The sequence below is a fragment of the Hippopotamus amphibius genome, chromosome 11 (genome assembly GCF_030028045.1).
Source record: "Hippopotamus amphibius kiboko isolate mHipAmp2 chromosome 11, mHipAmp2.hap2, whole genome shotgun sequence".
Taxonomy (NCBI): Eukaryota; Metazoa; Chordata; class Mammalia; order Artiodactyla; family Hippopotamidae; genus Hippopotamus; species Hippopotamus amphibius.
In genome coordinates this window covers 30742495-30760837 of record NC_080196.1, presented here as the reverse complement: position 1 = coordinate 30760837, position 18343 = coordinate 30742495, and the positions used below count along the sequence as shown (strand labels likewise).

General features: G+C 41.6%; 1 protein-coding gene across 1 annotated transcript in view; it reads left to right on the top strand.

The window, feature by feature from the left end:
• The first annotated feature begins 353 nt into the window (after positions 1-353).
• Positions 354-18343, top strand: part of LOC130831813 (adhesion G-protein coupled receptor F2-like) — a 35357-nt gene continuing 17367 nt past the window's right edge. The window contains 4 exon segments of the mRNA XM_057700219.1: positions 354-438; positions 12463-12563; positions 17054-17096; positions 17778-17929. Coding sequence (XP_057556202.1) covers positions 12492-12563; positions 17054-17096; positions 17778-17929 — 267 coding nt within the window. The 5' untranslated portion in view covers positions 354-438; positions 12463-12491.

The following is an 18343-nucleotide window of genomic DNA, read 5'->3' as shown; positions in this document are numbered from 1 at the left end:
CTTAGGCAGATGCGTGAGGATGTTAATAGCTGTGACCAAGTACCACAGACCTTGTGCCACCTCTGTACTCCTGGGTCCCTTGCCAAAAAGGGAAGCCTTGGCTTTTTGTGAGAGTCTGCGTGTGTCACCCAGTGTGTGACTCAGCCACGCTCCGGCACTCTGCCCCTCCCACTGCAAGGGCTACTCCCAAGCAGGACTTGCCTGTCAGGATGCAGGGTCCCTGCCTCTGGGGCTGGCTGCCTGTGCCAGGGCAGGGCTGGCCTGACAGCCTCAGCCTGGGGAGCTGCCATTCAGGGCTAGATTGACTGCTCAGAGATACAGGAGCCCAGACTTCTGATTTGTTGCAAGATATGGCAGAGCAAAGCCACTGATACCTGCATCTCCAGCTGCCACGGAGTGGGGCACATTTGCCAGTGACTTTGTCGTTGGCTAGCCAGGGTGAGTAGTCCCATGCCTTTCTCCCTCCAAGGACTTCCTTTGGAGAATTTCAGAGATGAGCAGCCGATTGTGATTCTACCCTTTCGAGGCTTTGTAATTTGGGCTTTCATTAATAACATGCACAGGGAATAAGTATTAGAAAGGCATTTGGTAACCTGGGGACATTTGACATAACTCAGTAAGAGCACTAGTCCGGTACGAAAATATTTTTGTTTTTACTGATTACTCTCTGCTTCTCTGATCCCATGCAAATATCAGAGTCCAGGAAACTGGACTCTTTAAAGGAATTATTTTCTTTTTCTGATGACCTGGAAGCGATTTATTACAAATACAGAAGGTAATTCGCTTTTTTAAAATCATTATTTCCCCCATCACATGCTGTAATGTTTTCTCTATAGTTTTCACTTATTATCAAATCATCACCTGCTTTAAAATCTCCTTGAATACAGAGGAATATTTTTACACCTTCACACACACACAAATCCTGCACTTCTGACGACTCACCTGTGGCATTAGAATTCTTGATCCTGGACGTTATTTTCCTCAGATCAGACTTTCTCAGGAGGGATGTAAGCTTTGGGAAGATTTCTCTTGGCCCATAAGCTAGTCTGCACTGTGTTGTTCTTTGCACAGGGGCAGCGGGTGGCAGGGAGGGCACCTAAATGTCTCCATGTCTATTGCCTTTCATGTCCTTCCTTAAAATATTGTTGGAATTGATGCTTAACTTGATTCCTGCCTTTTCCTGAAGGATTCTTTGTTAGCATTTGTTGAACTTTGAAAGTCTAGTTCTGCTTAGAAATTGTTTTCCTTCACATTTTGATAAAATGAGTTTTTCCCCTCTAAAGTGAACTTGCAGATTAAAGAGTGAGGCTGGAATGGACCTCACATTTATTTGGGTTTATGAAATTTTCTCCTACAAAGCTCATTCATATTCTTAGAGTTTGGAAAAATCAGCTTACTTGTAGCTTGCAGAAATGATTTCAGATACATTTCTGGGCAAATGCTTTGCCTTAAAAGCTGCAAAACTTAAAAGACAGCAAAAACAATTTTGCTGTCTTTAGGGATTGTATCCTAAGATCACGCAGACCCAAAGCCCTTTCCAGCAGTATTTGCATGATATAGAGTTATGGTATCACTGTCCTTTTGCAAAATAAATGAAATGTTGTAAACAGAAACCAAGACTCTTATTCAAATATGATGTGATCAGGGGACAGCTCTAAGCCTGGTGACTGCCTGGTCTTTCTAGAATTGGACATAGGAGCAGAGGCACAGGCGTTGTGGGTGGAAGTGGTTTGCCTGAGTCCAGGCAATAACCAATAACGGGTATAGTGTCTACAGGCAATCATATTTCTAAATATGTTCTAAAAAACTGGAACTAAAATCAAACAAACAAATGAAAAACACACCCCCAAAAAACCTGGAACTAACTTACAGGCAGTCTACCTTTTATTGTCAGCAGGTTCTGGTCATTCTAAACCACATCAGTGATAAAAGACTTCTCGCTGCTGGGGCAAATCGCTCCCCTCCTCCTCCCCCACTCCCCTCCTCCTCTCCCACTCCCCTCCTCCTCCCCCACTCCCCTCCTCCTCCCCCACTCCCTTCCATCCCCTACCTGTCACCCCTTGGTATGGCGCCTGCCTTGTACAAGATTTGACTTAATTCACCAGTGGCAAAACAGTCTGCTTTAGAACACGATGGCTACTTCCACAAAACCATTGTTTATCATATGGTCTAATTATCTTTAATCTCACTATCTTGGGAACACATGTCTTCGGGTTTTTAAAAAATGTATTCTTCTTAATGTGATCTTGATCTCTCAATCCAGTAAACCCTCTGTTTCTTTGTTTTTTTATTATTACTTAGGGATGAGGCTATAGAATTTTATCACCTCTGCATATACTCCTGAATCTCTTGATTGCCATAAGCAAAATCCTAAGTCACGCTACTTTAAGCCCTGAAGGTGATTTTACGATGATGATACGGGGGTATCTCATAGAACTGAAGGCATGCAATACAGAATCCTGAGTGTCACCAGGACGCTCTTTATAATCTTTGTCTTTCTTGGTGTATCTACTTTTTGCGCTATTTTTCTTTCTGTAGTTGGGCTGTTCTCAATTCCGTTATACTAATATCACCAGGGGAGTTAAAAAAAAAAACAAAAAACCACTCATCCCTCAATGTTAATAATTAGTGCAACCTAGGTGAAAGGTGTGTAGGTGTTCACTGCACTATTCTTTCAACTTCTCAGTGGTAATGAAATTATTCAACATAAAACGTTTTGAGGAAAATATTAGTGTCTGAGCCTTACTGCTAGAAATTCTGATTCAGTGGCTCTGGAGTAGGGTTCAGATGTTCGCAATTAAAATATCAGTAAAAGGTCCGCTGGGAATCCTAATGTGTAAAGCTGGAAATTACTGGTATGGGCTGCCGTCTTTTCCAGCTTCTCTAGAACGGAGTGAATCCCGTTTCTTTCCTGAAAATTCCTGGGGTGAGGACTGGCCAGCCCCAGCTGCCTGTGGTCAGCTGCCTTTCCCTAACCCAGTCAGCTCTGGCCAGGCCCATCGTTCAACATTGCTGTGTGCACAGTAAACCCAGAAGACGTAGGCAGTTTCCAGAAAAGCGTGGGTGAGGTGGGGGGTCAGCGAGGCAAAATGATTAATAATAGTAGTAGTAGTAATAATAGTAATAATAGGTGTTCAGTGTATTCCTCCAGTAGAAATGCAAATTGAGTCCTGAACTGCTGCACTTGACAATATCTGACTGTGGATAAGCCAAAGCCTTTATGTCCTATTTTAGCTATTTTTCAAATTATGTCATTGTTTTCAAAGAGTGGAATGATGGAGAATTATTCTTTGTTAGTTTGAAAGTTTTGTATAGCAAAATACAAGTTAAATATGTTTGATAACAAAACCCAAAACTCTGTCCATATCAAAGCAGCAGCTCTTACAAGTTGCTATGTATTAAATCACGTAGAGGAATAAATACCATTCATGCCAGTCATGTCTAGGCATGATATACTGATTGCAGCAGGTATGTTTTCCACCATCACATACATCTGGTCTTTAAAATTTCACATTTTCATAAAGAAATTCTCTAAATCAGCAAGTTGGCTCTGTCATACCTCCCCTCACAATTGTCATGTAGGAAATTCTATCTCAGTCTTGTCTTTGAAGAGGCTGCTTCTTTTTCTTTTTTCTCTCTCTCTCTCTCTTTTTTTTTTGGCTTTGTAAATATTTATTAAATTACTAAACTGGATTAAGTAACGTTTTAAAGAAAGTTCTCTAAGAGCAGTGTTGGTGAGCCCAAACCAGGAAGATAAAGTTTAATGGAAACCAGCATCAAGTCCTATTCTTAGGTTGATATCAGTAATAAAAGGGCCTTATGTTTGTACAAATTTGCAGAGATTACTAGTCATTTACATATACTTATTCCATTCAATGCCTACCCCAAAATGCCACATTCCTATATTACCACTTTTTAATAAATATAGACAGTGTAATTGTGATACAGACAGTATAAACAACTTGCCCAAAGTCACACATCTAGTCAATTGCTACTGAGCTCACGATCAGGTCTTCTGATTTTTTTTTTAAGCTCTTTATTGGAGTATAATAGCTTTACACTGTTGTGCCAGTTTCTGCTGTACAACAAAGTGCATCAGCTGTATTTATAGATATGAAGGGGCTGCTTCTTGCCAAGGACCTGGCAAGAATTCTGAGAGTCTCACGCAGTCACAAATTGTCTTGTAGCTGGAAGAGAGTGGCACCATCATTGCTGTGCCAGCTTGGGGATGGTCACCTTTTGTGATGGTGCCCCATGCTGTGGACCTCCGACTGCAGCCTTCCTTGTACCCTGAGTCACCCACAGAAGGTCTTGTCCTATCTCTGGGCATTGGGTCCCTGGTGACCAGGAAGTCTGTGCTCCTAGGGGATGGTATTGGTGAGGTGAAAGAGGCGATGCGTGAAGCTGATGAAAACGGCTGAATGATGACGTGTTCCAGCTGGTTCCAAGAAGAGAGCTGGGCTTCCTGGAGTAAGGACTGGAATTTAGGAGAGAGGAAGACTCTGTGATTCCTGAAGGAATCAGAGCAGGAAGAGAGAGGAGGACAAACACATGGAGAAGAAGGGGCAGGTTCCCATGCCCCTGGGAAGTTGCAGAGATGGGGAGTGATCTGATCAGTCTTTGGCCCTTTAGAAAAGAGTCAGTGTGATCTGTGTGGACCTGGCTACCAGAGAGGAGAGTGGGACCCAGATGTCTCAGTGTGGGCAATGCGGGACTGAGCACAGAGGCCCAAAGACCAGTAGTGGTTGTGCATCTCTGGCGTGGCCGGTGTCACATCCTTGCATGCCTCTCTCCTGATGCCAGGATATCATCCCCGGGGAGGAAAGAAGAGGAGAAGAAGGAGCAAGTGATGAATTTATCAAAAGAGACCTAGCTTAAACTGCAAGTCAACGAGTTTGCCTTGTAGGGGCAAATTTTCCATCATCAGTGCTAATTAAATTCAGTTACAGTGCAAAAAACTGTTCCATCCGTGCCCACTTAGCTTGATGACTGGCTGTGTACTGGTACATAGAGGATCATAGTCTCTGTGGACTCATCCTAAATGTAGACTTAAGTACTGATTCTTCCAGAGGGTCTTGCTTCCCTCCGAAAAGCTGGCTGTGCCTCTGAGATGCTCTCTCTCTTTCTCCTGAGCCCTCTGTGCCTTAGTTCTCCTTGGTTGCTTCCTCTGTCTAGGATCACATCCTGTGAAAGCCATCATGAAACTTATTTGGTACAAAAACCTCTTCCTGCCCAAGGACCAAATTGTAAATAAATTGTCCTTTGAATAGAAACATCAATACTATTTACTCCCTCATTTCATCACCCAGAATGAGAGGAAAATAAGAGTATTTTCAGACATTCAAAGATTAAGAGAGTTTGCCACTCAGAGATCTTCATTTAAGAAGTTTGAGAAGAAATGTAAAATAGATAGCTAGTGGGAAGCTGCTGCATGACACAGGGAGATCAACTCAATGACTGGTGATGACCTAGAGAGGTGGGATAGGGAGGGTGGGAGGGAGGCTCAAGAAGGAGGGGATATGGGGATATATGTATAAATACAGCTGATTCACTTTGGTGTACAGTGGAAACTGGCACAACAGTATAAAGCAATTATACTCCAATAAAGATCTGGAAAAAAAAAAAGAAGTTTGAGAAGATACATTCCAGCAAGAAGTAAAGTGAATATAGAGAAAATGCATGTAGTAGAAGAAAGAATGTCAAACGTAAGGGACCGCAAGAGGAAAGGTGTCTTTTTTCCAAAACTCAGAACTGAACAGGACAGACATATTCTTTCAGGTTTAGGAGTTCGATGGCTCCTTGTTTCCATACTGTTTTTTAATTTCTGAAGGCCTATTTGGAGACATTTTCCCTTTTCTTTTTATATTAGAAAATAATTATCCGTGACTCTTCCATATGTATGAGTTATGAAGAGTTATCTTCATATATATGATATAAATGGGAAAATACCAAATGTCAAATTAGATGGAGTTAAAGTTCACACAAAAAAATCATGAAACGTGCATCTTATTGACAGATGTTCCCATTACTATCATGACATTATGATATTATATATAGTACTGTTACCTCGTACTAATATATTATCAAAGCTCTTGATAAATGTTTCTAATGTTTGTATAATATTCCTTTATATAGATTTATCAGAATTTACTATGCACTTTATTATTATCTGACATTTATACTGTTTTCATAGTCTTTTTTTGCCACTATATATCCAAATGCTATGAGCAAACTTGCATATCATGCTTTTTCCCTGTACTTCAAGTTGTTTCTATAGGACAGAGTCCCAGAAGTGCTGCAGTACCACAGTAACTTGAGTTTCCCTAGTTACTTAACCTTCCTTTCCAAACTTTGTACTAGTTATAACCTCTTACATTTATCTTGGCTGCTTCTGTCAGATTAAACTCCCGCTCTGGTTTTGTGGTGACTCACGGGGCAGGTGGTTCTCGGGGTACACCTTCACCACGTGCCTGACATCGATGCCATCTGCCCATGTCCCTTCTGTTCACTCTTTACCTTTCAGGTATGAGTAATCATCCACTACTCAGCACTGCTAGAAATCTGTCTGCACAAAGAGGAAAGCATCCAATTCAAAAGAGGGTTCGCCAAGCTGGCCAATGGGGAACCAATGAAAATGATTTAAAGTTTAAAAAAGTGAGCATCTGGAGAAAACAGAGGACTTATGTAAACATATGGCCGGGTAGCTCTGTGGGTGTGGTTGGGATCGTGGAGAGCCATTCTTGCTCCCAAGAATTGGGCCCATTAACCTGGGTCAGTGCCTTTACTTCCTACCGTTGGAGAGGTTACCTCTCGAAAATCCCTGTTAGGACGAACATTTACTTGGGGTGATTAAATCACAAACTATTGGTATTCATTTTCACGTGGCTGGTAGTCAGCCTATCTAATTAATTAATTGTGCCTTCTTGGCAGAGGAATTCGTAAAGCTTAAGACCTAACAACGGAGGTCCTTGATGTGGGAAAGTTTGCCTCATAGTAAGGAACTCTGTCTAAGGAGGGAGATTCTAGACTGGAGCCAAAAGTGAGATCCTGAGCATCGCAGTACAGCATGGAGATGACTCAGGATGAAGACCGAAAGAGTTCTGAAGGCAACTCTACTTTGTACATTTTTAAAGGTTATTTAAACCTAGATCTGTGTGTGTGTGTGTGTTTATTTTATGGGGGGTGGAGATGGTGATCAGCCCTTTTACATCTCCAGTGAGGACAGGAAAGAAAACAGGGACAGAGTGATGTAGTTAAAAGTGCCCCGGACCAGGACTCAAAAGAGTTATTGGTTCTTCCAGTAACTTGGGGTGTGAACTTTCAAAAGCCACTTCCTATCTGGACAATTTCCTCTTCAATAAAAAAAGGAAAATGAAAACTTCTCTGCCTGCCGCAACAAAGGGAGATCAACTTGATGATGGGTGATGCCTTAGAGAGCCAGAACAGGGACGGGGGAAGGGAGTTGCGGGAGGGAGGGGATATGGGGATATAAGTGTAAATACGGCTGATTCACTTTGGTGTAACTCAAAAACTGGTACAAGACTGTAAAGCAAACATATTCCAATAAAGAACTTAAAAAAATTTTTTTTATGGTCTCAAGGTGAGAGTTATGTGTGAAATGTTCAGAAAGAATTAACCCCATACGAAGATAAGCTCTTTCTTATAGTAGGAAAGCCACATGACATACTGATAAAGATCACAGACCTGGGTTCAAATCCCAGCCATGCCACTTAGTACCTGTGAGGTTAGCCAGAGTCAACTTTTAGCCCCTTAATTTTGGAAAATTGTGAAAGTCACATTAGTCACTCAGAACTACCCGATGGCATTAAAAGAGTGAATGTAGATATAGTGCCGGATGAAGAGTAATAGATTGTATCTATTTGTTTTACCTTCCTCTTGCCTTCCATAATGGCTGCATTCAGGCAGGAGGATAGGATTGGTCAGTGACTAGAGGTGAAACGGTGGGATGTCTACATGACAGATGCTATGGAATTCTCTGAGATCATCTGGAGTGTCTTCCCACAGTCTGTCTGGGGACTTCCATGGTGTTTTGTGGATCTCACTGGAAGCCTCAGCAATTCACGACAACACCTAATCATGCAAGGAGAAGCCGCAGATTGTCCGCTGACGAAGCTGGTGCTTGAAACACTCCTGGGTGTCTGATCAAAGTCTGTCTGGGGTTTTGTTGACTCTTACTTGTGATTGCGGTCACTGCTATTCCAATACTTTCTCTTCTCCTAATCAAGATTTCAGGGTTGAAGTTGCAAATTTTTTTTTTTCCTCCAAAACCACCCTATATAGTTGCTCTGGTCTCTATCACTTGTGTATGTGAGTGTGTTTAAATTAAGCACGTGTTTTGTCCCGACGGGGCCACACTCAGAACAGGTCTTGGCGTACTGCTCATATGTTTTCTTTTTGCCTGTTTTGTCTTTGCCAATCAACCAAATGGCTTTGGGGTGGAGGAGTTCAACATAGAGATAGGAAAAGGCACTTCAAAATTAAATTGGTAACAAAGATGGGTATCACTTTGTGGAATCTGGAACTTGGGGACACTTCCTGTCACGTCTCTTTGTCTAGCTTTGACTTTGAGGGTCAGGAGGTCTCCAGGGAGCAAAATCAGCCAGGTTCCCACCCCCAGTGGTGCTTCTTGGAAGCGCCATTAGGCCACGACTTCCCGAGATGCTGAGGGGATACGGAAAGAAGTCATCCTTGCTGCCATTGTTTAATTTCTATTTAGGACACTGTTTAGTTTCTGTTGAGACATTGCTTGGAGAGGAGAAGCTCATTTTATGTTTGTTGAATAAAGACATAAGTTAACACCTTAAGCACCTTGATCCAATTTGGAAAGCAGTCAACAGAGAATGAGAAAACATTCTAGGTTGGATGGTTGGAAACATTATCTCTGCAGATCTAGCTATTGTACTCACACACTTTGCCGAGTTTGTTTTTGTTGTTGCTGTTGATTTTTTTTTTAATAAGGGAGGGGGAAGCAGTTTCTTAGTAAAAAATATTCCAACCCTTTGTATTTGGCATGTTTTACTGTGTGAGATTTCACTGCAGAGGTGATTGCTTCATGAGTTTGTGGGGTTTTTGTTTTTGTTTTTTTTTGGTGAGAGTCACATGAAGTGACTGCTTTTTCAGGTTGTATGTTCTCAAGAGATAAGCCTTTTCTGAAATAAATGTCTAATGAATTTTGTTTGGCTTGGGCTACATGAAACCACCATTTTTAAACATCTGCTTGAGAGGAAAGAGTTCCACTTCAGCTACCCCTGCATTTCAGGAAAGTGAGGGGCTGACCTGGGAAAGGAGGTCTGGACCATTAGAGACTTTGACTTTTTAAAAAAAATAGGAAGGAGGCTGGGTACAAGGAGTGGGTAGTCAAAGATTGGATTCCTGTTACTGTTTTGCCACTATACTCTTTTGCTGCTTCTAAACTTCCTGTTTTCACAGAACTAGAGAAAGAGCTCATGACTTTGGCTAACTGTCAACAAATCTGGAAGAAAAATGATTTTCCTTAAGTCCAGATTAAAATACATCACTTTTAGTAAGTCAGACAGGGAAAGACAAATGTATGATATTGCTTATATGTGGAATCGAAAAAAAAAAATGATACACATGAACTTACTTAAAAAACAGAAACAGACTCACAGACTTAGAGAACAAACTTATGGTTGCCAGGGGTAAGGGGTGGAGGGAAGGGATAGTTAGGGGGTTTGGGATGGACATGTACACACTGCTATACTTAAAATGGCTAACCAACAAGGACCTACTGTATAGCACAGGGAACTCTGCTCAATATTATGTAACAACCTAAATGGGAAAAGAATTTGAAAAAGAATAGATACATGTACATGTGTAACTGAATCACTTTGCTGTGCACCTGAAACTATCACAACGTTGTTAACCAACTATACTCTAATATAAAATAAAAAGTTAAAATATAAAAAATATGTCACTGTATTCAGAGAGCAATGTATTATAAGTGAAATACACAAAAACATCAACTTTAGAAAATGCTCAGTTTGGTTAAAAGAATTGAAGCAAGGCTAAAAATGCACTAAAAATTAATCACACTGTTGCTGAAACTTGGGGAGAGATAGCATTGCAGAGTTGTGGTCCCCAGTGCTATGACAAGGTAGCCCTGGATAGTAAGGAAGAGGGCAGAAAATTCTGGGCCCCAGGTAGCAGTATAACTATCAAAAAAGACCATAGTGCAAAGTATAGCGAAGGTCATTACCACATAAAACACGAAGTACTCATTTTGCCGCACATAGAAAGATGATTTTAGTAATAATCAAAAGTTAATAAATTATTAACGTGATAAAAACAAAAACAACTATATTCAAAATTTAAAACAAAATGACAGCAGAGAAATTTTTCAACATGTCTTAAAAATATTAAGCAAACAGAATAGTTTTCATCCTGATTGGCTGACCTTAACTAACCATTCAACTCCTACTCCCTTCCTTTTTGCAGCATCTATTGGAACGCCGGGGCTGGGCCATGTTAACTCTAGGAAAGTTTGTTGTCTTATATCATCCGTTAAATGATTTAGCTGATTAATTTTAGGTAGGAGAAAGAACATGATGAGAATTTTAATAAACATTAATGTGATTCAGAAAAACATAGACATGCTCAGGTTTGGAGAATTTTGTCAACAAATTCATCAGTAGTTTTAATTTTTTCCAATTTTGATGAATGTACCCAAAGTCCTAATTGCACTGGTGATGATTCTGACAAGTGCCTATGATGATTTTCATCCTGAAATTTTCATGCATTTGAATGACTTAGGTTGGAATAAAGGATGAACACAGGACTTCAATTTACTTGAAATTACTTGTCCATCTGGTTGGCTAATATGTTTAAAAATAATGAGCAAAAAAGTAATGCTTTGGCTTAAAGAACTATAGACCTTTAATATACATATATAATGGAATATTACTTAGCCATAAAAAGAATGAAATAATGCCATTGGCAGCAACCTGGATGGACCTAGAGATTATCATACTAAGTGCAGTAAGTCAGACAGAGAAAGACAAATATTACATGACATCACTTATATAAAAAATAGTACAAAGGAACTTATTTACAAACAGACTCACAGACATAGAAAGCAAACCCTATGGTTACCAAAGGGGAACAGGGGAGCTATAAATTGGGAGTATGAGATTAACAGATGCACACTACCGTATATAAAATAAACAACAAGGATTTACTGTGTAGCACAGGGAACTATATTCAATATCTTGTAATAAGCTATGTAATGGAAAATAATCGAAAAAAGAGTACAGATACATACATATATATGTATAACTGAATCACTTTGCTGTACATCTGAAACTAACACAACATTGTAAACCAACTATAGTTCAATTAAAAACTTTTTTGTTAATTAAAGGAAAAAAAACTATAGGACCTTCAGAAAACTGTTAACAACAGACTGAAATAAGCAATGCAAAATATTTGAAATAATCATTAGATTTCAGGGGAATTTCAGTTAGGCAAGTATTTCAATGCAGCAAACGTGACAAAAATGTATTTTATCTAGTCTAAAATAATGGCATTTTTTGCTATAGAATTATGCATGGTTCTGGCTAAAAATGGCCAAATAGCAAATATCAACCATTGCAAAAGCTCCTGGTCTTTGTTGACGACATCCAAGGCTTCTGACTCCTTCCATTGTAAAGCAAAGAAACAACTAATAACTTTCAAAGAGCATCTTACTCAGGGACGAAAAATATTGAAGTTATTAAAATTTATATCTATAGAGCATAGACCCTCGGTGCAAATCCTCAGTTCTTCCCTGACCCCGTCGCCTCCTTCTCTCCTTTTCTCTTCCACACTGAATATTCTATGTCCCCACCCTGTGTCCAGCACTGTTCTAGGTGCCAAGAAATCATTTTAGTTTTGACATCAATTTTGGCAGAAATAGCAATACCGGGGCATGTCTAAGATCAGTTTTGAGGAAGTTGCTACCTACCTATGGAAATACAGCTCCAGAGTTAGGTGGAAACGAGGGATAATAGGCCAAGCCTGGCCCTTACTTCCCTTCAAAAGATGTTTCTAAGCTGAGTTTGCATGTGGGAACTCCAGCTCACTTTCCACCCTAGCCACCCACAGGTTTCTCAGCCCAGAGAATGAACCATCATTCCGGCTCCCTGAATACAGGCTGTGGTGTATCACACATCAGCAGGCAGCTTTCTTTGGAGGGATTCCCATACTAGGTGTCACATACAGGGCAACAGCAGAAGCTGGAGGTTATTATAGAGACTGCCTGCACCTCCCAGGTCCAAGCTGGTGCTCACACCTGTAGCATCCCGGTGAAGTCAATGAGAGACCGCGGGGACCCCACCTCTGGAGCAGAGGAGCCCGAGCAGACAGCAGTCTCAGGCTGAATGGATCTGCACAGAACGTTGAAAGTTTCAGATTGGAGACATTTTGCCTTTTCATTCATTTTTACAGAAGCAAGAAAGGCAGCTGTGCAGAAGACGATGACTCGGATGCTTTTGCTGTACTGCTTAGTGTTTCTTTTGCTCACAGAGTCCTGTAGGACATTACTCCAGGTAAGAAAAGGGAGGTGGGAGGATGAACTGGTGGGGAGACCAAATGGAAACTAGAACCCATCACTTAGCCAGCCCATCTGAGCTGAAGTGTAGGAAGAAGATAGTGATAGAATGGTCCAATCAGAAGAAATTGCAACTACAGGTCACCAAAACCCATTTTAGTTATCGCTGCAAATTATTTTCCCATCCACTTTTTCTATAAGTTCCTGAGATGCAAAGGGCTTCAAATGATGTAAGGGTGATCAACTCTTCTATCCTTTGATGGTGAGGCTCTCAGTTGCTGGTAGCCAGGGCAGTGCCGCTTCCTTAAAGGCACTTGAGAATGTGGGGGTGGGTAGGGGTGTTTCCGTGAGTGGGAAATGGTTAATGGCACTGAGTGGGCAGGACCTAGGAATGGTCCTGGCACAGTGAAGCACCGTCGCACCCCAAATGGCATCTCCTTTGAGAAACCTGACAGTGAATCTTACTGATGGGCTGAAGGAGTAGCGAGCATTGTGGTTAATGGTTAGTCAAGGTCTGGCCAGGTTGGAGTTTGTAGCCATGTACTGTTTGTAAGTTTTGTGGAGCAGTGAGCTGTATGGCTCTCTGTGGAATATTTTCCCACATACGATGTCATTAAAATTTCCTTATTAGTTACTTATTTAAAACTAGGTATAGAGAATCATCGAAAGAGAGAGGACATAATATTTTGAGTTTCTTGGGAAGAGAGTATTATTATTTGACCACGAGATCTGGAAGGGAGCTTTGAGCTCAGCTGGTGAAGCTCCACTCACTTTTATTCTAGAGAGAGAAACTGAAGCACATGGTGTGGGAGTGTGATTCACCTGAGGTTACACACCTGCCCAGCTACAGGGCCAAGGCCAGGACCCCTGTCTTCAGAGTCCCAGTTACTTGTTCTTCCCATTTTAATATGTGCCTTCCTAGCAAGAGCCTCCTTAGGAAAGAATGACTTTGAAAAGCCTTTCTAGAAGTTTCCAAGTAATATTCATCCTCTAAATAATTAGAGCCAGTTTCTGGGAGACATTAGAGATCCCTTCAGAAAGACCTTTTCTGGGAGGCACCCCAACCCCACGGCTTGGTACTATTTCCTCTCTTCATTTCCTCATCCTCACTTTCCCAAAGACGGAAACTGGAGGCTGAGAGTGGGAGGTTGGCTTTGTTTTCTTGGTTACTGGGACTCACCTTACCAGAAACATTCCATCCTTTTCTTTTTTCTTTTTTTTTTTTCAGCTGCCTTGGGTCTTTGTTGCTGTGCGTGGGCTTTCTCTAGTTGCGGAGAGTGGGGACTCCTCTGCGCTGTGGTGTGTGGACTTCTCATTGTGGTGGCTTCTCTGGTTGCGGAGCCGAGGCCTTAGAGTGCACAGGCTTTGGTAACTGCAGCACGTGGGCTCAGTAGTTGTGGGTCACGGGCTTAGTTGCTCTGCAGCATGTGGGATCCTCTTGGATCAGGGCTCGAACCCGTGTCCCCTGCGTTGGCAGGCGGATTCTTAACCACTGTGCCACCAGGAAAGTCCCTCTGTCCTTTTCTTAATTTACAAGTTGCTGGAGGCTGAGCTTCTTTTTGGGTGCTTCCCCTCTCCTGACCTCACGCAGGCAGCTCTGCAGGTTTAGCAGGTAACACGTTTGCACGTGTCTTTTTCACAGTATTAAGTTGATGATTATTGGCATCTGAAGCTAAAGTGGCCTGTATTGGATGCCACCCTAGAGATGAAGTGACCAGGAAGAGTTGTGTATGGGTGGGCTTTGGCACATTAACTGGGAAGTGAATCATTGTCTTCAGCTTAGAAGACAGAGTTTCCAGAATTCCTTGTAAATAGCATGCCGTGGCCTTCTGCCCTCCTATCTGACTAGCATAACGTGCCTTTACTGGAGTCCCTTTAACGGGCCAAGTCTTATCCAGAGCTGTTCATTTTTAAGTGCTTTATTGTGGTGCATTGGAGACCATGGGTTTAGGGCATCTTGAGATGCTTGTACTTCCATATGTCTTTCCCAACCTTCTCCATTTAGATGTGGGTGGAAAGAGCTCTGTTGTAGGAGTTAGGAGAGCTGGGCTCTAGTTCTAAGAGGAATTCCCTGTGTCACCTTGTGCATGATACCTCATCTGTCAAACCCTCACTTTCCTTATCTGTAAAATAAAAGGGTTGGACTGGATGAGTTACAAGGTCTTCCAAAACCCTAAAAATATTCTTTTAGCATTCTTGTTCAGTGGAAGGCCTTTAACTCTTCCATGTATGTAAAAAGCCTTGATTCTCTTCATGGTGAAATGAGAAGTCTTCTTACACTGGTGCTTTGAAGGGTATCGTAGCTCATGAATCCTTACTGTTACCTTTTTCACCTTGGCCAGACCTCAAAAGCTCAATTCAAATTTTCCGTAAATTCTCATTTGGAAGATAATATGGAGGATTTAGCCTTGCTTTTTGATAACATAGAGAGAAACGATATCGTGAAGGAGAAAGGGACATGAACTTACACAGCTGAGTCACTGGTTTAGAACTTGGAATGCAAGTTGGAGTAACTGTACCAAAGCTCTTTCCAGCCACTAGAGGGTGAGCTTTTGGTGCAGAAACAGGGAGTTTCAGTCTCTCTCCACACACGCACACACACACACACACACACACGTACATACATGCACATATCTGTCAATAGTACATACATGTTATATAAAAAATATTTTCTTTATACATACATACGTACAAGACACAGAACTATCTACTCCGGGGCATATAAAGATGGACGATACATGATCCATGTTCTTAAGGAGCTTAGGGTTTTATTGATAAGGTACTATACAGACATAAAAAAAGTTAGATAAAAAGATGGCAGGTCACGTGTGTATATGCCAAGCACTGAGGAGTGGTGGGATGGCATGGATAGGAAATCCTTTAAGGGCCAAAGAGGGAAAGATGTATCATTTAGAACTGGATCAGTAAAGACTTCTTGGAAGAGGCGAACCTGAGCTTTGTATCTAATAGACATTTAGTAAGTCCATGTTCAGAGAATAATGACAGCCAAATCTTAACCACCTCTTACAATATTCCATGCCCTGTGCTAAGTGTTGTCCATAGATGGTCCCTTTTATTCCCCATAAAAATGCTCTGAGGTATCATACAGTTATAATGCTATAGTTCCTACCTTAATTTATGGATAAAGAAACTGAGGCTCAGAGAGATGAACTTTCCGTGGGTCTCAGTGGTGATTTTGGGATTTGAACCCAAGCAGTCTGCTCCCACAATATGACTGACAGTGCTTCTCAGTGAAGGGTCTGGTATGATGTGGGTGGGTGGCATAGAGAGGGGTTTCTAATCAGGTGAGGTAGGGATGTTCATGATGTGGGAGGAGCCAGATTTTGGGGGAGCTCCCTTAAAAAAAAGAATAGAAGATGACAAATACAAAATTAAGGGAAAAGTGAATATCTACTTGGAATAAAAAAACTAATCATAGCACATTTCAAATTTAGAAATGCTGAAGAGTACTACCTTCTGTAATTACTCAACATTCCACAGTAATAAATTAATAACAATATTTTTATGAGTGAACTGCCCACATTTCCCCCCTACATTTTTTGGCTGCATACTTACATGTCAATAATTTTGTCGTTTTTTTTCCTATAAAGAGAATAGAAAGATGATTCTGTTTTACCTCTAACACTGATGATCAAATTTGTTTTTTATTGTTGCTTGTTTAGAAAAATACATTTCAGCTTCTCAGTTCATTATTGGTAATGTCATGTAAACAAGTAAGACAGACTGTTGTCAAATTTGGGGAAACCTCTAACAAGCTTTTTCCATATACGAGCTGCAAAGTATCCAGGGCACTTAGGATTTTCTTGTTGTGTGACTAATTGTTAATACTCTGAGAACGAATGCCACTTATATGTTGATAGCCTCCTTGTAATGCAGATGTGATTGCAAATTAGATAAATATACCTTATTAAGTCCAAACTAAACATATCCCCAACTCAACTTCTACTTGCCCAGATTCCATAAATAGCTACATCCTCCAAGTGCTATCCAAAAAGAGAGAGAGAGTGAAGCAGGGGGAGTTGGAGTGGGGAAAAAAAAAGGACTGAATAGATAATGGTTAAAGTATTTTGCTTTTGAAAATTTCATAAAACGTGTGCTCATGTGAACACATTGCTAGACTCTTTTGGTGCCTGGAAGGGGCCCACCTAAGAAAGGGATTCTGAAGCTTAACCTTCCTTAACGTCCCAGTAAGTCCACCTCTGCCCAGGATGCATTTCCTGGATAGAAAGCAGATCGTTCTTCCTGGAGTGGAAGGAGGCTTCGTGCTGAATAGCAGTGGAGACAAAGCTGTCCAGGCTGAAGGCAAAATGAGGCCACGGGGACATGTTTCACGGTCTTAGATCTGGTGGTGCCCTGGCATTATAGCTGATATATATAGATGTGGTTGTTAACCTGTGATGAAAGTGAATCATTGGGTGGACATATCAGTGATGGATTTCGACCTGAATTTTGATTTTCCCTTCCTAGGTGGCCAGCAAGAGCAAGGAGCAGGTGTCAGCCAGGCCACACGGTATGTTGGCAGCAGTTACTAAAGGATGGGAGTGTTCCTGTCCATCTGCTGTAATGCAGGGCTCTTCGCAGCCCTCTGTCTCCTGACGTGGTAGATGGGACTCCTTGATGGCTTGTAATTGGACTCTTCTTTTTCTCATCTTAAATTGTACCTTTGAGCCCTTCTCCCCACTTGCTCCATCCTGGTCTGAGAGTTCTTTGCCATAAATCCTTTGGACTGAGCCAACTCAGAATAGAGCAGTGGCTGGCACTGGTCTATAAGACCTTGTTGATGACATAACTCCTTGTAAAGTTTTGGAGCTGGGAGGTTTCCTAAAGAATATCAGATGCGGTAGCTTCCAAACTGTATTCTGGGGAGCTGTAGGGGGTTCCTGTGACATGAGAGTGGACTCTGTGGACTGAATCCTGGGCTCCTCCCCCTCACTTCAGCTGAGACAGTTCCACTTTTATCTATTTTAAACATCTGAGTTCAGGATATGAGTTTGTTGGAAAGGATAAGACACTGACACTGAAATAGATGATGGTCACTGATCTATTTCAATCATCTTCCCCTTTACAAAGAAAAGACATCTGATGTCCACGGGATTTATGTGCCCTCACTGCGCTGACACCTTGGTGATTGGCCCATGCGGTCTGGAGCTCAGTCCTCTCCATCAGATGCTGACACTTTTAATTTCCTCAGGTATATGTGCTGGTGTTTGTGTGGACAATTCCTACTGTAGCCAACCTTGCCCTCCAGACACTCAGGGGAATATGGGGTTTTCATGCAAGCAAAAGAAATGGCACAAGATCACTGATACCTGCCGGACTCTTACTGCCTTCAACATCTTCGAGGTAACACCATTTCTTTCTTATGTAAAGAGGAGCCCCAGATTAGCAATGCATGTTAACACTCAATACGAGAGAGAGGGCTTGAGGCGGAATACAAATGCACCTACCTGTCCTCCCTCTATATACGGGAAGGGAATTCTTTGAGCATCTAAAGGTTTGTGCTCCAGTCTCTTGCACCTTGTCATGACATAAGGCACCTGATAGGTCAGAGCTAGGAGAGGCTACTTCTCCATCTTCACGTATAGCTCTTTAATACTCCTAAGCCTCAATGGATACTCAGTGTGTCCTTCACTGGACTGTAGCCCGCGGCAAGCCTGAGAATTTTGCAGAATTCAGGCCCCCACCTGAGACCTTTTGAATCTGAATCTTCATGTCATCAAGATCCCCAGGTGATTTCTGTGCTCAGAAGAGATGAGA